At 38.8% G+C, this 22,751-nt stretch overlaps 1 protein-coding gene and 1 pseudogene across 1 annotated transcript; one reads left to right on the top strand and one right to left on the bottom strand.

The window, feature by feature from the left end:
• The first annotated feature begins 340 nt into the window (after positions 1-340).
• LOC147919410 (uncharacterized) lies at positions 341-1,766 on the top strand (annotated as a pseudogene).
• A 3,643-nt stretch (positions 1,767-5,409) lies between these two features.
• Positions 5,410-6,032, bottom strand: LOC104773197 (uncharacterized). The gene has a single exon (XM_010497774.3). The coding sequence runs from the start codon at positions 5,958-5,960 to the stop codon at positions 5,547-5,549; it is 414 nt and encodes a 137-aa protein (XP_010496076.1). The 5' UTR covers positions 5,961-6,032; the 3' UTR covers positions 5,410-5,546.
• Between the last annotated feature and the right edge of the window lie 16,719 nt (positions 6,033-22,751).

Here is a 22,751-nt window from a genome sequence, read left to right as displayed (position 1 = left end):
TTTAGCTTCATATGTTCTCTGAATCTGCAGATCTGTTATAACTTTACTGATTATGTAATATTATATTGTTTTGCAAGTGTTGTCGAGTAAAATAATGGCAGTTTGAAGCTTATCTTTCTCTTATCATACAACAGGTTAGTACCATCTTCTCTTTGATTATGTAAACCAATCGAGTTTGTTGTCTTTTTTCTGGTGTGTTTTCAAATTGTTTGGTTTAAAATATACAAAATTATAGAGTTTGTTATGATTGAGTTATATGTTATATGTGTTTGAGTTATTATATGTGTTTGAGTAGTTTGTTAATTGGTTCTAAAGGTTTAAATTAAGGTTAGAACTTATAATGGTGGACAAGGATTGGGTGCATCTTTGCAGGTAAGAATTTTAGTTATGTAACTTAGATGTTAGTAGGTGTTTGGAGTCTTTACTTGGTTTTTTTTTTGTTAACTCTGCAAAAAAATGAAGAGCTGATCCTGCGTATGAGAGAGGGGCTACAAATTTTGTACGAGCTGTGTCTGCGGATATGGGAGACGTTGATTTGATTGTATGTCCTTGCATTGATTGCCGTAATATAGATCGGCATGCTGGCAGTATAGTAGTTGATCATCTGGTAACAAGAGGATTGATTGAAGCATATAAGATGCGGTCTGATTGGTATCATCATGGAGAATTGAATCCAATGGTTGATGGTGAAAGCAATCAAAGTCAGTGGAATGATGAGATATTTGGGTTATATCAAGCGGCTGAATATCTGGATGAGGAGTTTGCTAATACAGATGAGTTAGAGTCAGATTGTTGTTGGACAGATGATTGCATGGCCTGCCTCTAAGTGTGTTAACTTAGAAAAGGAGCTCAAAATTGAAGATATTAGACCGCTGGTAAAATTAAATATTGCTATAGTATCATGGCTGTAGGATTATTTGGAAGAATGATTAGTTAACATAATCAGATTGTTGTGTTAATGACTTTGACAGGGACCAAGCACAAATTCACCGAATAAATGCATACTATTGGATTTGTCTGCAGATGATGTAGTTGTTGCAGAAGGACGATGGCAGACGGAAGAACCAATGGCATTAGTTAACGTCATTCCTATCGAACCAATTGCAGTCAAAGTATTTGTTGATAAGTTGCTTCAGCCTGAAACATTTATATGGAGGCCTACGGTGGATGTGACATACCTTGAGGACTGTGTCAAATCTTTTGTAGCATGGCCTGCCAGCAAAGTTGTCATTCAATCTGCACCAGATGTATCAAGTCACAAATCTTCTCTCCAAATGTCTGAAAGTAGTGAGAAAACTTCAGGAACATGTTCAAAACATACTACTGATAAGTCTCCACCAACAAGTCCAAAATCTCCTGTAAGAAAAACTCAACTTGCTACACAAGCCCCTCTTCGAAGATCTTCGGTAAATATACTTGATACATCATTTTAGAAAAGCATTCTAGTTATTATTCTATCTGTTTTAAACTGGTTAATATTGTTAACATGGCAGCGTAAAAATGGAGCTGTCAAGGAAAATCAGAAGTGCAAGTTACTGGATATTAGTGGAAAGAAGCAGGTTGTTGCTGAAGGACGAGTGCATTCAATCGACCCAGATCTTAAAGTCCACTTTGTTCGCCTGGGAGAAAATGCAGCTAGAGTATGGGTTGATGTAGTAAAGATAGATGATGCAGCAGTCTGGAGGACATCAGATGAAATCAAGTAAATGAGAGATGCACTTGGTTCATCTATTATTTGGCCGATGGATAAGTTGGTCATATTTTGAGTTTATGAAACTGAGGTAAATAGTTTTTGTTATATTTGTGTTTTAGTTTAACATATGACAAACTGCTAGTGATATAGATAACTGATATAATACATTATTGCTTGTTGCAGGGAATGAAGAAACTTTAGTCCAAGTTAGCTAGTTTTAATTAGTTAAGACTAAGCTAATTAATCAACTTATATATATATATATATATATATATATGCCTAATGTTATGTATTTTGGATTCAGACTTTACAACCTATGTTGAATGACTTTGAATACTTCTGTTCTGAATGTTGAATTGGAGACAGGTTTATGTTTAATGATTTAAATCTCTACTTGTTCTGTTAATTGGTTTATAGATTTAAACAGGTTTATAGCTTTCTAGAAACAAATATAATTGGACAAAAAAGAAACAATTCAATTCATATATCATAGCTCTGATAATTTGTTCTGAAACAATATACTACAGCTAATAAAAATGCTATAAGTATATTATATATAACAATTCTCAAAAGCTATTGTATAAGAATATATTATAGCATTGGAGTCATGCTGCACCAATATATTTCAAAGCAAAAGATAATTGCTATTGTATAAGGACCTACAATAACAAAAATTTACGTTTTATATAATAACAAATAATAGCATCAAAATATTGCTATAGTATCTTTTTCAATCATAGCATACGCAAACAACGCTATCGTATGGGTGATACCTACCATGGCTGCCGATGTCACAGCAATTGCGATTTCGCTGTGAAATACCTACCATAACAGTTTTTCTGCGCTAACAATGTACATATCTCTTGTAGTGAAAGGTGATATCTTGTGTTTTTATGTGATTTTAAAGCTTAATTATTCATTGTTTTGTGCATATTCATTAGCATTTAGGTTGTTTAGGTAGCATTTTGCATCAAGTTTGGTATCTCAGGTGTTGGAGTAGAGATGTGCAAGAAAAGTGTGCTTTGGAGCTAAATAAGTCAAGAATTAGCAATATAATGGAAGACACACATTTGGATGCGCACAAGATGATCGATGATTCGGAACCAGTCTGCAGTCCCTCAAAGATCGACTCGTATAAAGACCTTTCCTTGGGAATTAGCTCTGGAGTTCTTCACCAAAGTTATTGGAAATTGAGTAAGCTTTGCAATGGAGGTGATTTCAGGACAATCGGATGTGTGTGTAAGGAGATATATCTGTTTTAGTGAGCGTATATATAACCGGAGGAACGATCGACCAAGCAATCGACCAAATGGTCGATCGTGATGCGAGCTGGACTTCGGACTTCAAACGATTGACCAAGAAATCGACCATTTGGTCGATCAAGATGGAGGACCAATCGACCATTTGGTCGATCAAAAGGAGCATGAAAGAAAGAAATAACTGTTATGAAGTAAACGAACGTGAGGTTGAAGAAGAAAATATTGAAGATCCCTGAAAAAGAGGAATGATTTAACTTATTTTTCTGTATAAAAGGAATATGCCATTATTATATTATGTGGTAAAATATTTTTTTAAAATTATTACTTGTTAAAAAGAATATTTTTCATCTTTTCCAAAATGGAAATTGAGGACATAATCATGATATACGTGAGATATAAAAAAATTCTATGTAAAATTGAGTTTTTTTTAGAAATCTTAAAAAATTTAATTATAAAAAAAATTATAAAGATTTACAGTTGTAATTAATTGTTTATTATTATTTATTATTTCTTTTCAATTTAAACATTGAACTTACGGTTGAAAGAGAGTATTATTTATATTTATATATATATATATATATTATATATTATATTTTGTAAATTTTTTAAAAAGGTAACTAGATATATCAATAGAGTTTTAAAAATCTGATAATTATTAAAAACTAATAAATCAATATGTAGACGTTTTATTTGGGAAGGATGACGCATGTTGGTTTTATTAGTGTCAAATTTTTTAAATGATACAAATTAAAAGTAAATAACATCAGTTTCGTCTAATTGATATAAAACAAGTAAATATTTATATCGGTTTTAACAATTGATGCAAAATGATATAATTAGCATCACTTTTTATTGATGTAAATTTGTATCAATTTTTAAGTAATGTTAATATAAATTAAAAATTGTATTGATTGCTTAAGTGATGTAGAATTAAATTTTGTATCAATATCTTAAAAGTGATGCAAATTAATATAAATGTATATCAATTATACTAAATTGATGTAAATGAGATTACTATGGTATCAGTTATTTGAATTGATTTTAAATTTTATTATTTGTATCATTCGTAAAAAATAATTCAATAAAATCATTTATTTATTTAACACAAATTAATTGATGCAACATGCACATTTTTTTGTAGTGTCCTAGAGAGCTGAAATATATTTGTTTAAGTTCTATGAATAATAAGCTAAAGATGTTAAATATTTGATTATATAAAGTTCCAGAAAAAATATATATAATTTGTTTTAGAGTTTACAGAAAATAATCTAATTCTCTCTAGGTAAATTACCCAAAATCTAAAATTAACTATCTAAATCTTTCTTAAATCCAAAATTATAAAACCTGTTTACCCAAATCACTAGTTTTCCAAAGCAATCTATAATCAAGTCTCTATTTTGTTTATGAAATTGTCAAACTTCAAAAGATTAATAACCGTTTAGTTAAAATCAACTAGGATTATGTTGTTGATATAAATTTGTGTGCATGACTGAGTTTTATCTTGGTTGGGAGACTTTTGCCCAACTAAACATGGTCATGCAATTTATTACTATGAACCGTTGATTATTTTATACAAATCTATATTATAAAAGTTGCTGAACTCTCTCCATATGAATGACACGTCAGCAGTGGAGAGAATGACACGAGTCAGTCCAAATTAAAAGCAAACATACAGTATTTAAAATTAAAAAAGAATTTGAAACATCTTCTATGTCTTTTATTCTTTAATATCACAAGCAATTTTTATATTTATATAAGAAATCTAGAGAAGCTTAGAACATGTTGATGTATTCTTTAAGTAAGTAGATGCATCACCAAAAGGAAAAAAATGTATCCAGAGTAAAACCAAAGATTTGCTTCGTCCTCTTAGGATAAACTAGGAAGATATAAACACATGGTTTAGATGCTAGAATTTTCTCAACAATTTGAAGGGTTGTAGCAGTGATTGGGAATTTGGTTACTATTGTATAAAAATTCATGAAAGTATGTCCTTAGAGAAACCAATTTTTATTTGTTGAAGTTGTTTATCTTAATTATAACCATTAAAGAGTTAACCAAGCTGCATGAAAATCTTTTTGATAAAGGAAAATTTGAGAGTCTCATGGTATTTAATTGACAAACATAAATACAAATATATCTAAATACCTAAGTTTTAAACAAGAATTGTATGATGTTTAAATGTTTTTATCTACCAATCAAATGTACAAATGGTATGATTATTTTACTTCCTAAAAAAATGCTAATAGTTTTTATCTACAAAAAAACAATGTATTAGAATAAGATTTAGCTTTAAACAAAATTTAGTATTCTTTGCCTCACAAAAAAAATCTTAGTTTTGTTTGGTAATATATAATTTTTAGTTTTTCAAATGTGAAAATAAAAAAAGCACAAAAATATTGCAATAAAATGTATATATAGATATAAACAAACCCGCACATAGTGCGGGTATTCATCTAGTGCTTATAAAGAAGCAATAATCAATTATACTCAAAATGTCTTATACATGTATTAAGGATTACGAGAAGCAATGATCCATCTAAAGATTACATTTGAAGACAATAGATGAATGATTAATGGACGGTCATACTCATAACTTACAAAGTCGGATACCATAAGGAGTGAAAGTATGATTGTTTAGAAACTAAAAGAAGTAGAAGTATTAGCATAAGCGAAACTCCCCAGGGAAATTTTCCTTCTCCAAAAAGGGACTTAGCCTTGTTTGCTCTAACGGAGTAAGATGAATTGAAGAGAAGTCGATGGACGAAGCTTAGAGATACGAGGATGAAGACAAAGAGAATTGGGAGGAACAACATGAAGAGCTTCAGGTTAGCTGCGGTTTTCTCAACCTCGTACTTGTAACGCGGGTATGAAGAGATGAAGAGGAGTAAAAATATGATGGCGAAGAGAGCTAGTAGTTTAAGAGGAGGTGCTGATGAAGTCAGTAGTGTTTCCTCTAACCATCCACGCTTCCATGAACCTCCTCTTCTTTCCTTGACAAACCACCCCATCTTCCTTTTTCCGGTTCAAACTTGTATTCTCTCAGTGCCTTCTTTTGGTTTGTATTGAGCATATATAAGCGTATTTTATGAAGTGAAAGACACCTTAAATGCTTATTTTCTTGCTAAAAAGAAAGATGCGTTTTTATTATATATATATATTTATATAATTTTTCAAGTAATGTGAAGTCCGATCAATTAGTGTGGCATTACCGCATATGTTCTCTGGAAAAGAGTTGTTCTCGAACAATCTTTAAACCAACCTTTTTTATTCCATATTCCATGGTCATATTGATTTTTTTTCTCCTCCATGGGAATTTCTATCATAAATTTAACTAATTGTTTTCAGCTAAATGCGATGATATTTAGTTAGTAAAATGGACAAATTTAAGAAAAAAAAGTACCTAAGAAATAGTTGGAAAAAAAGAATTGTTAAGAATGTTACCATTACATTTGAGATATGAAAAAAGAAATTAAAAGGAAAGGAAACCACCGAATTGTTTTCACCTTTAAATCCTGCTTTTGAAAAAATAACAAATGGGCATAAAGGATCATACTAGAAGACTAAAGCGCAAGAATATATATATATATATATATATATATATATATATATATATATATATATGAACCTCACCTCATCACTTCCTCAACCTCACCTCATCACTTGGAAAGTACATTTGAACAAAATTCCCAAGTATAAAGTTATCAGATTATTTATAATAAAGAAAAATAAGAAGTTTATTGATGTTAAAGCATTTTAATATTCATCTGTCTATCCAAATAAGTGTTACAAATCTATATCTTACTAAAGCATTCCACTTTATAGTTTCATTTTTTTTTTAGTTTTACTTCTACTATCTGCAAATAAAATCCAATTTGTTTTATAACAAAACTAAATTACAATGTTTTGGAGGTAGTTAATATTTTGGATTAAAAAATCGACTAAAACCATGAGACGTCATCTCTCTATAACTACAGCTTCAATATCATTTTCATTCTCACCACTTCTCCAAGAAAACAACTCTTTTGTTTCATAACATTCTAACATAAATGCTACTGCTGAAACCATTGGAAAGATCTTATTAGTTTGTACTCCCTCTGTATCATAAAATATAAATTTTTAGAAATTTTTTTTGTATCACAAAGATTGATTTTCGGTATACTTTTATCAACTAATACTAAAAATTTGCAAATTTCAAGAATTATTAAATGAGAATTTAAAATTTTTCATGAATTACTATTGGATAATAATTATAAAAATACATTATTATTAATAAATAGTGCATATATAGTTAAAGATTAAATGTTTTCTTAATTTATGTGAAAATCTTAAAATATCATCTATTATAATATTGATGGAGTATGTTATTAACGTTTTTTATATTTTTTTAATTATAAAACAAATCTTTCTATCTATCAGGAACTATTATGCATTTTAGAAAGTGTGAATTACTTTTTGTTTTATCTTTAGATTCTAGGTGTGTTGATTCACTTCCAATTGATTGAGTTGTAAATTAGGATTGTTTGGGTGATCAAAATCTCTTATTTCAATATTGATTGAGCGAGTCAATCTTCTATTTATCATCATTTGTTCGGATTCAGAAAATCAACTCGTCAATCCCCATATCAACTCTATTAGAATTATGAAAAGATTGTGATATTCTTATTAATTAAACAAATGACTTGTACAAGAGTTTATATAAGCTAGATAATTAACGGTAACGTCATAGACTAACGTAACGTCAAACCGAATCCTATGCAACACTCTCCATTAAGTCCCTGCAACAACTTTGTAACGGCGTTTCTTCGTGTATCCTGATAGTCCCCCTTAAGTTGGCATGAAAATGTTTGAAATGCCGAGCTTACTCACAAGATTCTGAAACGGTCCTGGTTGCATTGCCTTGGTGAGGATGTCTGCAATCTGACAATCAGAACGAACATGAAGAAGTTTGAGAGTACCATCTGTAACTCTATCACGCACTATGTGACAATCCCTTTCAATGTGTTTCGTCCTTTCATGAAACACCGGATTATTAGCTATATGAATGGCAACTTCATTATCACAATACAATACAGTGGGAGATGGAGTAGGGAGCTGAAGATCCTGCATAAGACTGCGAATCCAGAGTATCTCACAAACTGCTAAAGCCATAGCTCTATATTCAGACTCTGCTGAAGATCGAGATACAACGTCTTGTTTTTTTTTACTTCCAAGAGATAAGAGAGTCCCCAAGAAAAACACAATAACTAGAGACTGACCTGCTTGTGTCAGGACAACCACTGAAGTCTGCATCAGCAAAAGCTTTGAGTTCCATACTGGGGTCTGAAGAATAAAACAAGCCATGTCCAATTGTTCCTTTGATGTAGTGAAGTAGTTTAGTAACAGCTTGATAGTGAATTGTATGAGGCTCAACAGTGAATTGTGCCAACTTGTTCACTAAAAAGCAAATGTATGGTCTTGTGATGGTCAGATAAATGAGCTTGCCAACAATACTTTGATAGGTCTCCGGATTCTCTATCAATTCACCAACCTCTTTCGACATTTTCTGATTCGGTTCCATTGGTATTTTTGATGGTTTACAAGCCAATAAACCTGCACAATCCAGCAAATCAAGCGCATATGTCCTTTGACAAATAGAAATACCTGCACTAGACCGAGCTATTTCCAAGCCAAGGAAATATTTGGCTGCTCCCAAGAAGAACTATCAGTAGAATAGAACCTGTAACTTTTGTGAATAAAGTGTGATCAGAGTGATTTTTCAGAAATCCCAAACTCGGCAGTGTCTCTGCAAATTTCAAATATCACTGCCTTGAAGCTTGTTTAAGCCTTTAGAGTGACTTATTGAGTTTACAAACTGCATTTGGTGGTATAGAGTCCCCCTCAATAGAGACATATCCAGGTGGTAGTCTCATGTAAATTTCTTCATCTAAATCTCCATTCAAGAAGGCATTAGAAATATTGTAACATCCGCGAACCGAAATCTAGGTTTAGAGATTGCATCGGTCGATGCACTATATGCATCGATTGACGCAAGGTTGGTTTTCTGCGGACAAGTTTAACTTAAGCGCTGCGTTTTGGGTTAAGAAAACCCTTAACTCGATTTTTTGTCTCATTAGGCGAGTTTAGCCGTTTTTAAGAGAAAAGAAGAGAGGAAAAGAGTTCTTAAGCGTTTTGGGAGATTCTTGGAGGTTTGTGGCGTTTCCTGGTGAGATCCGAGGCTTAGAACGTTGTAGGAGCTTGCTAGGAGTGTTTTCTTGCTTGTTTGAGGTTCAGAATCGTTTTGGCAAAGGTAAGTGCATGACCATGGCTTATCTAAGCTGGAGATCTCTCTGATTTGCTTGTTATGTGTTGTTAGGCTTGTTAGATTGTTATTTGGGACGTTAGGAAGCTTTCTTGTGGCTTGGGATCCAATTTTGTGGTTGCAGGAACGAAGATCCAGCGAGAAGCTTTGGGGAAAACGATGCTCAGCATGTGCATCGGTCGATGCAAGTGCGAGGACGGCGCGTAAAATCTAGGGTTTTTGTATTATGTCGAGCATGCGTCGGTCGATGCAATGGGAGTATCGATCGATGCAAGTGAACCTTGCATCGGTCGATGCATATCATGCGTCAGTCGACGCAACTCCAACAGGTGTCGGTCGATGCATGCTTGGTGTCGGTCGATGCAGAGTCCTGGTTTGTTATTGTTGATTGTTGATTGTTGGTTGATGGTTAGAGATGTCTCTATTGCTTGTGTGTATAGCCCAGTAGATGGGAGGATTGCCTTACTGAGTGTTTATAAAATACTCATGCATTGTAATTTGTGTTTGTGGTGCAGGTAAAGGCAAAGTGTGATCGTGGAATCAAGGCAATGAAGAGGAAGATGTTCTAGGGACTTGATTGGTTGTTGTATGGCATTGCAAGGTTGCTAGAGTTGGGTCATTAGAAACATTGCTAGGTTGCTGGTTCTATGATTCCTGTTGGTTGAACTTTGGATATTGTTATGTTATAATTACTGGTTTATTATTGGATATTTATTGGATATTAGTATTGGTTATTTTCGCTGTTGATTGTGATTGTGATTGTGGTTAGGGGGCTAGTGGGTATGGGACAACTAGTTGTAAATTATTTATTATTATTTTTTATTATTTTTTATTTTATAAAAAAACGGGTTGGGTCATTTCAGTTTGGTATCAGAGCCCTTACGGTTCTAGGTTTGGGTTCACTAGGCTTTGTGTTGTAGATGTTTGGGATTTGCATGCTTTGATTGATTATGTGAGTTAGTCAATTGTGTGTGGCATGGAGTCCTAGAACATCCTCTTCGAGCCTACTGTGTGATTCCACGGTGAGTATATGTTTTTTTTTGTGTTGGTATAATTGCGTGTTTAGCCTTCTGTTCATGGTAGTGTAGATGGTTAGAGAGGATGCTGTTGCTGGTCGTGGTCGTGGACGCGGATGTGTTCGTGGACGCGGACATGGTCGTGGTAGGGGCAGAGTCCCAGTGGTTAGTGAGACTGCGGACCAGAGTGTGACAGCTCAGGGTGTTGGTGAGTCGCAGGGTGCCCAGGAGGATTCCATGAGTGTGGCCGGAGGGGGCGGTGTTGATGCTCCAGTGGCCGGTGATGCTAGGGTCCCGGGTTTGGGGGTCCCAGCAGGAGGAGTCCCTGGTGTTGATCTTGCGGGCTTGTTAGCACAATTGTTGGAGCAGTTGCCAGCAGTAGTACTGGCTCAGGTTCAGGTAGTGCCACCAGTGGTGGCGGAGGAGCGGCAGCCAGTGGCTGCGGATGGAGGAGCACATGGACGTTATTTGTCCATGCTCAAGGAGATGAAGGGCATCGAGACTGCGCAGTTTTCGGGTGGTACAGATCCTACTGCTGCAGATGCGTGGAGGACGAGTGTGGAACGTAACTTCCAGACTCTGAGATGTCCTGAGGAGTTTTGGGTGGACATAGGGGTCCACCACTTGATTGGTGATGCTCAGGTGTGGTGGAGATCAGTGGCTGCTAGGAGAGTGCAGAGGGAGATTACTTGGGCTGACTTCATGGGGGAGTTCAACCGCAAGTACTTCCGAGAGAGGCATTTGACCGGTTGGAGGTGTAGTTTCTTTAGTTATCTCATGGGACGCTGAAAGACCCCAACCCCGGCCATCTATGACCGGAAAGGTTCTCTCGTCCAATTTTTCTACTTAGTCATATTTTAGGGTCCATTCTTTAAACAAAGTTCATTTACACATTCTGTGATTTGATCTTTACAGTCTATATGATATAAACTTAGCGTAAAGCAAACATTCGATATTGTATTAATAATCAATGGATTTGATACAACTTATGAGTTTGCATAATAAGCTAGTACAAGTTGTATAATCGATCCTAGCTACCCTTATAACCACCACTCATCTTCCGAGAAAGTCCGAGAATTGCCGATAGCTGCCGAGTGCATCCGAGAAAAGTTAACGGAAATGCCGAGATGGACGAGAATTGCCGAGAGCTGACCGACGAGCGACCAAGAATGCTAACCGAACCACTAAAAAGTCTTCCCACCACCAAATTGTCTAAGTCAAGAGAGACTTTGTGGAAGATTATTTTAATCTTCAAGGATTAGTGGAAGATAGTAGTGATTATTTTAATTAAGGAAGAGTTAGTGGGATTTTGTGGGAAGATTAATTAAATCAAGAGAAGTTAGTGGAGTTAGTGGAGAAATTATTTAATTCAAGGGGTGTTAGTGGAGTTAGTGGAGAAATTAAATAATTCAAGGAGGGTTAGTGGAGCTTAGTGGATGATTAAAAAAATCAAGAGAGTTTAGTGGGAATCAAGGTGTCTAGCTCGAAATCTCTCCAAGTGTGATGACATGCTCTAATAACACTAAGAAGAAGAGAACACTCCACATGCATTGGTTTCCTCCACCGCCCAACCTCTCTATAAATAGCTCCTCATCTCTCTCATTTTCGCACAAGTAAAGAAGGGGTAAGGAGAGAAAGTGAGCGAGAGAGAAGAGAGAAAGAAGGGTGTTGCCACGAGTGAAGGAAGAGAAGAAGAGAAGACGCAAGACGAGACTATCGACCAAGGTTTAATCGATAAGGAAATCGATTCTAACCGAAGAAGAGATCCAAGTGTCCCGCGAGAGGAGCTTCATCAAAGGAGACCGGTCATCGACGGTTTACTGTGAGTTCATGCACATATTTTGCCGGCTTAGATGGAGGATCATAGATATCCATCTAGTGCGCGGATTGCATGAATCATTTAGATGCATTTACTTGAAATTCTTTTGTGTTTTTCTTGTTAAGTTTCATGCGAGATGAGGTTAAGCCGGTTGCTAGTTCGAAACGTTCTAGCAACAAGGGCGATAATGAGTTGGAAATACTTGAAAATTTATGAACGTAAATCATATAAACTCAAGTATAATTTGAGGTGAGGTTATAATGCGCATTAGTCCGCGGGAAATTCCGACTATGCGTAGTATAACTTGGTATTGTCATCTTTCCCATTCCATACCACATGCAGCCGCGACATGCGACCCATGTGCGTGAGTTTGTAGGGTTGGTTACGAAGAGTTCGGAGGTTACTGGGCTCGCTACCCTGGCCGAGGCTGTCTACACGACGGTGTGGCTTTGAGTGAGATCCGATCGCATGCCTTAGTGGTTGCGACTCGGTGATACATGAGGGGTTTAGGGAAAGGATGCATACCGGGCCCTATAAACTGGAACTTGTTAAAAACTCTTGTTTTATTTCAAGTTTAAAGTGTTGCATGTTGCATGCATGTCGTTGCATGCCAATGCATATAATTGCGATTGATTGTAGAATATTTTTGCTTAGCTTATCAGCTTCCGCTTGTGATCTCTGATTGATTATTGTGTTGTGTGCTTGCTTGTCAGTTGTTTTTATCTGCTTGCATGTTGGATCAAATGCTCGCATGTTGTTTTTATCTGCTTGCATGTTGATAGTTTATGCTTGCATGTTGTTTGTTGATGGGGTTTGGGATTGGGGTTTAATTCTTTGCAGGAACCCTGAGCTCACTAAGTAATCTTAGATTACTTATGATAATATTTTGTGCTGCAGGTAACCATAGAGTGAACTAGAGGGCGTGGTGAACGATAAGACTCCGGAGTAGTTTTGTTTGGTGTCTATTGTAAAATTCAAAGTATGTTTTGTTGCGAACCAAACTTTGGCGCTAAGCCTTGTTAACCTTTGGTGTAATCATCAGTAGTAAACTCTTCTAAGTTTTAATGTAATCGGATTTCTTTTATTTCAAACGAGTGATACTGATATAGACTTTGTCCAAGTCGGCTCAACACACGGCTTGTCTGTAGGGTTGTAAAGCCTTAAGGATGGGTCGTGTGGTCGGGAATCTCGTCGACGGACCGGCCAAGGGGCTTCATTCGTTCTTGTACCCGGTCGGATTGTTGGCGAATGTTTCTCAAGTAGCGTCTCGGGGCTGTTCTATGGCCTTGGTGGTCATAGTATAGTTCGGGGGCGTTACAACGGTGGTATCAGAGCATGGTTATGATGCTATATATTACTCGCGTTTTCAAATGATTTATCGAGTCAAATGGTCGCAGTAGACACTTAGGATAATCCGGATCATTCATTACTTAGGGTTAGATGGGATTAAGTAAACCCTTTGTTGATCGTGGATGCAGATGTCTCGTCAAGGATCCGAAAGGTCTAGGTCGACACATCGTTCGCCGGACACAGGGAGGGGTTCAAAGACATATTTCAACCAAACATGTTTATGCCGGAATGGAATATACCTGGCGCGACGCCAAGATACCCACCATCAAGTTCAACTCGATTTAGTACACCGGAGGGTATGTACCCGCCAGGATTTTCACCATTTGGACCATTCGCTACCTATCCAAATCCAAACAAGCCAAGGGGAGACCGAGTGCATGGAGAAGGACCGAGTGAGCCGAATGTGCCGGAGACTCAGTAGACACTTAAGATGATTCAAGACCTCTTGAATCACATGATCCAACAACAGCAGCAGGACCAAGCAAACCGTGCAGCAGAAGACCCATCCGACCAATTTCTAAAACGAGTAATGTTGTTGAGGAACTTAGGATTTCGAAAGTTCAAAGGAGACCCGAATATTGTGTTAGCAGACGCATGGATAAAAGAACTGGAAAATAATTTTGAAATGACAAGGTGCCCAGAGGAGTTTAGGAGACCGGTCGCGGTTAACTTTTAGGAGGAAGATGCTCGGGCATGGTGGGATACCGTAGTTCCTCGCTACCGATTTCAGACTATAACGTGGAGAATCTTGAAAAAGGAGTTTGAGCTGAAATACTTTCCACCAGAGTCACGTGATCGACTAGAAAATCAGTTCCTGCAACTGGAACAAGGTGAGATGATTGTTCGAGCTTATGGAAGAGTTTTTACAAGACTTCGGAGGTACCTGTACCAAGGAAACGACGACGAGTTAGCTATGGTCCAGAGATTCTTTAACGGACTCAGGCTAGATATAAAGGGAAGGTTGCACGCTGTGACATACCGGAGTGTCACGGAAGTAGAGGAGAGGGCTGTAAGTGTTGAGGAAGCCATTGAGACCGAGAATGAGATTTCGGCTCAGGAGAAAAAGAAGGGACCAGTCCAGCAGACTAAGATTGTGAACACCCGGAAGATGAATCAAGTAGCAGGACAAAATTGGGGTGCAGGCCGCGGTAAAGTTAAAATGAATGTTAACCAAGGAGGTCGTAATGTGAGCAGCATGGATCCACGAGGATGTTATGTGTGTGGTCAAGTAGGGCATTTTGCTCGAGTTTGCCCAACAGTTGAGGAAACAAAGAGTAACAACCTATCAACTGTCACATGTTTCTACTGTGGCGAGTTAGGGCACTATGCGAACTCATGTCCATCGAAGCCGGCCAAACCGAATGCCCAAACTGTGAACCGTGCGCAGACAGCAAACCAAGTGAAGGAACCCCCAGCGAAGAAGCAAGCAACCCCAGCAAATGTTTTTGCTTTAGGAGTAGAGCCACCTAAACCTCAGCAGGCCGCGAAGGGTCCTATAACAGGTTTGATTGGGTTCTAACTCTCTTGTGATTGGTTGTGATTGCTTGTGTGTTTGTGTGATTAGTTTTAGCATTGCATTTTGTTATATTTGCTTTGCGTTTAGGAACTTTACTTGTTGGTGGTAACCCCACACATGTACTGGTTGATTCGGGAGCGTCCAATAGTTTTGTGACTCCCGAAGTGGCTGACAAGTTCGGAGACTTGTGTGAGGAGGAGGAAGTAAACATCAATGTCTACACTGTTGGTAATCATCCACCGCTGAAGACAAGAAGATGGATCAAGGAAGTGTCGTTAGTCTTGCAAGATACGAACCTCCCGGTAAATCCTCTAGTGATGCCGTTAGATAGGTTCGATGCTATTTTGGGAATGGATTGGTTATCGGAACACCAAGCCCATATAGACTGCAGTAGGAGCAGAGTTATATTTTAAAATGGGGGAAGGACACCTCTAGTTTTCAACGGGATCAGCCCGAGTAAAACAGCATACTTCGCATCGGCAGCAAGAATTGGAAGATCGATGGAAGAGAATGAGGTTTATCTAGTCACACTTACCGCTATGGGAGGAGATGACAAGGAAGGCATGGAAGTTGAGGATATTACCATAGTCAAGGACTATGAAGACGTGTTTAAACCGTTGGAAGGATTGCCTCCACCAAGGAGCCATCCTTTTACCATAAACCTTGAGCCTGGAGCTACCCCGATTGCTAAGGCACCATATCGCATGGCACCAGCCGAGTTGGCTGAACTCAAGACTCAGTTAGAGGACTTGTTGGAGAAGGGTTTTATACGACCCAGTTCATCGCCATGGGGAGCCCCAGTGCTATTTGTTAAGAAAAAGGACAGAAGCATGCGCTTGTGTATTGATTACCGAGGAATCAATAACATAACCATTAAGGACAAGTATCCTTTGCCAAGGATTGATGAACTGTTAGATCAACTCGGAGGAGCAAGTTGGTTTTCGAAGATTGATTTAGCCTCTGGCTATCATCAAATCTCGATTGCGGAACAAGATGTGATGAAGACAACGTTTCAAACAAGATATGGCCAGTACGAGTTCGTAGTAATGCCATTTGGAATTACCAATGCACCGGCGGCATTCATGCGGTTAATGAATGAAGTTTTTCATGATTACCTGGATCGATTCATGATAATATTCATCGATGACATCCTTATATACTCGCGAAGTGCGGAGGAGCATGCAGATCATTTGACGAAGGTGTTGGAGAGATTAAGGGAGATGAAGCTGTTCGCGAAGTTCAGCAAGTGTAAGTTCTGGCAAAGGGAAATTGGGTTTCTAGGGCACCGAGTTTCGGAGCAAGGTGTGTCCGCTGATCCAGAAAAGATTGCCGCAATCCAAGATTGGCCAAAACCAACCTCAGTGACAGAAGTTAGAAGCTTCTTAGGCCTTGCAGGCTATTATCGGAAGTTTGTGAAGGGATTTTCATCCATTGCGAAACCGTTGACACGACTTACTGGGAAAGGAGTACCTTTTATATGGAGCGAGGAGGTAGAGGAAGCTTTTAAGAAATTAAAGGGAGCGCTGACAACAGCACCAGTGTTAGTCCTACCCGAGCCGAACCAACCGTATTCTGTGTTTACAGACGCATCTGTAGGGTTGTAAAGCCTTTAAGACGGGTCGTGTGGTCGGGAACCTCGTCGACGGACCGGCCAAGGGGCTTGATTTGTTCTTGTACCCGGTCGGATTGTTGGCGAATGTTTCTCAAGTAGCATCTCGGGGCTGTTTTATGGCCTTGGTGGTCATAGTACGGTTCGGGGGCGTACATGCATGGGTTTCCTCTTCGAGGAAATGGACGAAAATTTCCTTTTGATACTCCTCCGGGCAGCGAGTGGAGTGGAAATTCCTTACAAGTCGGCTCCGCCACTCGTCAGCAACAATCGGATCCGAACTCCCCTGAAAATATTTTGTTTTCAGTCTCGAGATATGATCCAATGCATCCAAGTAGTCCCTTCTCTTTCTCGGAGAATCTTCAGGATCCACTTCGATGGTCTCTGATATGATCGTGGCAAGCAAGGAGCCAGAGGCTGCAGAGCAACCGGAGGTGGTGGGAAGGATCACTCGTTCAAGAGCTAAGGAGATGGCCAAGGAAGCTCATTCACTCATAGTTGACGGGTCATTCAACCTACCAAAGATCCAAGTCTTCAACATATCCACCTTGAAGACTTCACCCGGTAATGAGGACTAGGTAACTTAGGTGTGAAGTTTGTACTCTTTTTCCCATAGCTGAGTTTTGTCCCAATGGGTTTTCTCAGCATGGTTTTTAATGAGGCAAATGGATCACTACGTCGAGTTATCTAAAAATCATTACCAAAGGGGAATAATGTACTTTTGTACTAATTCAAGTGACTTCCGTAGTACTACAGGTCACTTGGACGTTTTGTTGTTTTCTTATTTCCTTAAAACGTCTTGTTGTTTTAGTTTTGCACTTCTTGTTGTTTGGAGTGTCGAGCCCTAGGGTGTTTAAAACCCAAAGCTACGCCTCTTTTGTTCTTTAGCGAAGAAGTATGTTGTAAACATGTTTTGTGAACTTTCTTCTCTCAATTTGAATTCTCGAATGCGTTCTTGATTTCTGGGTTTCTATACACCTTGTGATTCAGAAACTCTTCACTTGTTACAATCCATATCACCACCTAAATAATCTATCTCCATCTAATCATTGTTCTATCATTCGATCATCACCATATCCCTCAATATTCACGATCTCGCATCATCATCTCCACCGTATTTGCCACTTCCGCACCATCATCACCGAGTCTCATCATCATTCATCAGTCTACAGCCTTCATCAGAGTTTCTATTCTAGGGGAGATCCTATCATGTGGTATCAGAGCCAACTCTGTGCCAAGGCTAAGCGATTCTAAGAACCCTAATCTCTTGAGTTTTTGCTTAATTTTGTTTGTTTAGTTTTAGGGTTTGAATTTTTGAGTTTCGTTTGTGTCTAGATCGAATAGGGTTTAGTTTTTTTGTTGATTCGTTGAGTTTAGGAGTTAGTTTTGTGTTGTTTCGAAATTAGACTGCAATTAGGGTTTAATTATTTCGAGTCTGTTCGTTATAGGGTTGGGTGTCGATCGATTCTCTTGTGGTGTCGCTCGATACTAGGTCTGCAGTCGTGTGTTTTTCTTGTTTAAATTTCAGAGTCTTAGAGTTTATTTCCGTTTTACTCATTCAAAGAACAAGTTACTGCGAGTTTCTTTTTTGGATTGCAGGTACAATGGAGCTATCTCCAGAAGCTATGGAAGCTTTGAATCAAGCCATGTCTAAGCAAATAGCTGAAGCAAACAAGTTAATGTCTACTCAGTTTCAGCAACAGATGGAGCAGCTCAGTAACAAGTTTGAGAAACAGTTCAAAGACATAGCTCAAGCATCTAGTGCTTCAGAACATAGTTCTACAGAACCGCCTAGTCCTAATGAGGCCCTTCATTTAGCTAAAGGAAAGGCTCACGCGGGAACCTCTTCCAAGCATACACGGGTCAGAACAGCTAAGTCACCTACTGGGGGAAGAGAGACTTGTTTCAATCAGAGGAGAAGCACTCAGGATACAGAAAGAGAACAACGCAGAACCGGCAGAGGTCATATACGCCCAAAACAAGCTGAACAAGTAGCTGGGCATCGAATCTACATTGAGTCAGATAGAGAGTATTCTGAAGAAGAAGAAGTTTCAGATCATAGTCAAGAGACAATGAGGGGAAACCGAAACAGAGATCATGGCAGGGATTATGATCCTTTGAGGCAGCAGCTGAAGCACCTTAAAATTCAGTATCCTTCTTTTCATGGAACCAATGATCCAGAAACTTATCTAGAGTGGGAAAGGAAGATGGAGTCCAACTTTCAGGTTCAACGTACTTTTGAGTTGAACAAGGTGAAGATAGCCATATCCGAATTCAATGGCTATGCTTTGTTGTGGTGGGAGCAGTTGGGGCTTACTAGACATCGACAGAGAGAGCCTGCTATCACTACATGGGAACAGTTAGTCACGCAGATGAGGAAGAAGTTTGTGCCTACACATTATCAGAGGGAGATTCTTAACAAGCTTAGGCGTCTCATTCAAGGCACTAAGTCTGTTAGAGACTACTATCAGGAGCTGGAAACACTTATGATCAAGGCTGATCTAAGGGAAAGTGAAGACATGGTTATGTCGAGGTTTCTTGGGGGTTTAAACAGAGAGATTCAAGACAAGGTAGAGTTGCAGGACTATGAGGATGTGCAAGAAATGGTACATAAGGCAGAGCTGATTGAATCACAGATCAAGAGAAAGGGAGTAAGGTCTACATTCACGCCTAACATGTCCAAGCCGAGGGAGTTCAGCAAACCCGCCTTCACCAAGGACAGCAAACCCGTGAAAGCCAGAGTCAAAGAGGAGGTTAAAATCGACTTCAAGCCCAAGAGTAGTACCTCTACAAGTCATATTAGGTGTTTCAAATGCCAAGGAATGGGACATTATTCCAGAGACTGTCCAAACAAGAAGATGTTTCTTCTTAAAGAAGGAGGAGAGGTTGTGCCAGTAGACAGTTCAGAGAGTGAATCAGTCTGAACTCTATGAAGAAGGTGAACCAGCAGTCATGGGAGAGATGTTGGTAGCACGCAGAGCTTTAAGTGTTCAGGTTCACCTAGATGATAGAGGACAGCGTGAGAACCTATTTCACACACGGTGTATGGTTCAAGACAAGGTCTGCACATTGATCGTTGATGGTGGAAGCTGTACTAATGCAGCTAGTGAAGAGATGGTACAGAAGCTTAATCTCAAAACTACTTCACATCCAAGACCTTATCAGCTACAGTGGTTGAACAACAAGGGAGCTTTGACAGTTTCGCAGCAAGTGATGGTGAAACTAGCGATTGGGAAGTATGAGGATGAGCTGCTTTGTGATGTTATTCCAATGAAATCAAGTCATATCCTTTTGGGAAGACCATGGCAATTCGACAGAAGAGTGTTTCATGATGGTTACACCAACAAGCAAACGTTTGAGTTCAAGGGACGCAAGGTTACTCTTCTACCGCTTACACCCAGCAAAATCTACAAGGACCAACTTCACATGAACCGCAAGGATACAGAAAAAGTGTCACACAGCCTGTACATCAATCACAACGAGTTCAACAAGCTATTTGATCCAGAGATGACCACATTCATGTTTGTGTACAAAGAGACACTCACCAGTACTAAGTCAGCAGGAGAGCTTCCACGCGAGATGATAGAGATTATAGAGGAGTACAAGGATTTGTTTCCAGACGAGATACCTCCAGGCTTGCCTACAATACGTGGGATAGAGCATCAGATTGATTTGGTACCAGGTTCAGCTCTACTGAACAGACCAGCTTACAGAACTAATCCAGTAGAAACTAAAGAGCTTCAGAAGCAAGTAGAAGAGCTGATGAGTAAGGGACATATCCGAGAGAGTCTCAGTCCATGTGCAGTACCAGTATTGCTTGTACCAAAGAAAGATGGTTCATGGAGGATGTGTGTTGACTGCAGAGCTATTAACAATATCACAGTGAAGTACAGACACCCAATTCCGAGATTAGATGACATGTTGGATGAGTTATGTGGATCAATAGTCTTCTCAAAGATAGATTTGAAGAGTGGGTATCATCAGATCAGAATGAAGGAAGGAGATGAATGGAAAACAGCTTTCAAGACCAAGCAAGGGCTCTACGAATGGCTAGTCATGCCGTTTGGTCTCACCAATGCTCCTAGCACCTTCATGCGATTAATGAATCATGCTCTCAGACCGTTCATAGGCATCTTTGTGGTTGTGTATTTCGACGACATACTCATCTACAGTAAAGGTCTAGAAGAACACTTAGAACACATCCACCAAGTTGTAAATGTTCTTCGTTCTCAATCCCTCTTTGCTAATTTTTCTAAATGTTCATTCCGTACTACTGAGGTTGTTTTCCTAGGCTTTGTTGTCAGTGCAAAAGGAGTTAGAGTGGACGATGAGAAGGTCAAGGCTATCAAGGAGTGGCCAACACCCAAAAACGTGGCAGAAGTCAGGAGCTTTCATGGACTAGCAGGGTTCTACAGACGATTTGTGCAAGACTTCAGTACTATTGCAGCGCCACTTACAGAAGTTGTCAAGAAGGATGTAGGATTCAGATGGGAGGAAGCACAAGCGAAGGCATTTTCAACCTTAAAAGAGAAGCTTATCTCTGCCCCTATTCTCTTACTTCCTGATTTTATGAAAACTTTTGAGATTGAATGTGATGCTTCTGGAGTGGGTATAGGTGCTGTTTTGATGCAGGATAGGAAGCCAGTAGCTTACTTCAGTGAAAAGCTAGGAGGATCAACGTTGAACTATCCTACATATGACAAGGAGCCGTATGCTTTGGTTAGAGCTCTTCAAACGTGGCAGCATTACCTGTGGCCCAAGGAGTTCGTTATTCACACAGATCATGAGTCCCTGAAGCATCTCAAAGGACAACAGAAGCTCAACAAGAGACATGCCAGATGGATGGAGTTCATAGAGACTTTTCCCTACACGGTTAAGTACAAGAAAGGTAAAGATAATGTAGTTGCAGATGCATTATCCAGGAGGTACACTCTCATTTCTACTTTGTCTTCTAAACTTGAAGGTTTTGATGAAATAGTAGAACTGTATGAGACTGACATCAATTTTGCTGAGAGCTATGGCAAATGCCATAAGTTTGCTTTTGAGAACTATTATAGGCAGGATGGATATTTGTTCTTTAAGGATAGAATGTGCATACCAAGAGGATCCATGAGAGATCTGCTGATCAGAGAAGCTCACGGAGGTGGATTAGCTGGGCATTTCGGAGTATCAAAGACTCTACTTGGACTGCAAGAACACTTCTATTGGCCTCAAATGAAGAAAGATGTTGAGAAGGTTTGTTCTAGGTGCCATATCTGCAAAATGGCGAAGGGTAAGGTACAGCCTCACGGCTTGTACACTCCTCTACCGATTCCTTCTCAACCTTGGACTCATATTTCTATGGACTTTGTTCTTGGCTTACCTCGAACCAGAAATGGTAGAGATTCTATTTTTGTTGTGGTTGATAGGTTTAGCAAGATGGCTCACTTCATTGCAAGTCACAAGACGGACGATGCTGTTATTGTAGCTAACTTGTTTTTCAGGGAAGTAGTACGCCTACATGGAATGCCTCAAGTAATTGTTTCAGACCGAGATACCAAGTTTCTAGGACACTTCTGGAGGACGTTATGGGCTAAATTAGGAACCAAGCTTTCATTCTCAACCACATGTCACCCGTAAACAGATGGACAAACCGAAGTGGTGAACAGGACGCTATCGACACTCCTCAGAACCTTAGTGAGAAGCAATCTCAAATCATGGGAAGAATGTCTACCACATGTGGAGTTCGCATACAATCACGCTAAGCATTCTGCTACCCTATTTTCTCCTTTTGAAATTGTTTATGGTTTTAATCCACAATCACCTCTAGACTTGATCCCTTTACCTTTAAGTGTGAAGTGTAGCTTTGATGGCAAAGAAAAGGCTGAACAGGTGAGGAGGATACATGCTAAAGCTAAGGAGAACATAGAGAAAAGGACCAAGCAATATGAGAAGTATGCGAACAAGGGTAGAAAGGAGCTCATTTTTGAAGAATTAGTGTGGATTCACTTACGCAAGGAAAGGTTCCTAGAAGAGAGGAAGAGCAAGCTTCTACCACGAGCTGATGGCCCATTCGAAGTCATCAGGAGGATCAATGACAATGCATATCAGATTGATCTTCAAGGTAAGTATACCATATCATCTACATTCAATGTTTCTGACTTGCTCCCTTATTATGCAGATTCCGATTTGAGGACAAATCCTTTTGAAGA

This window comes from Camelina sativa, chromosome 20, assembly GCF_030686135.1.
Source record: "Camelina sativa cultivar CO46 ecotype springtype chromosome 20, ASM3068613v1".
In the NCBI taxonomy this organism is placed as follows: Eukaryota; Viridiplantae; Streptophyta; class Magnoliopsida; order Brassicales; family Brassicaceae; genus Camelina; species Camelina sativa.
The sequence above is the reverse complement of the archived record's forward strand: the minus strand, read 5'-3'. Positions and strand labels throughout refer to the sequence as shown.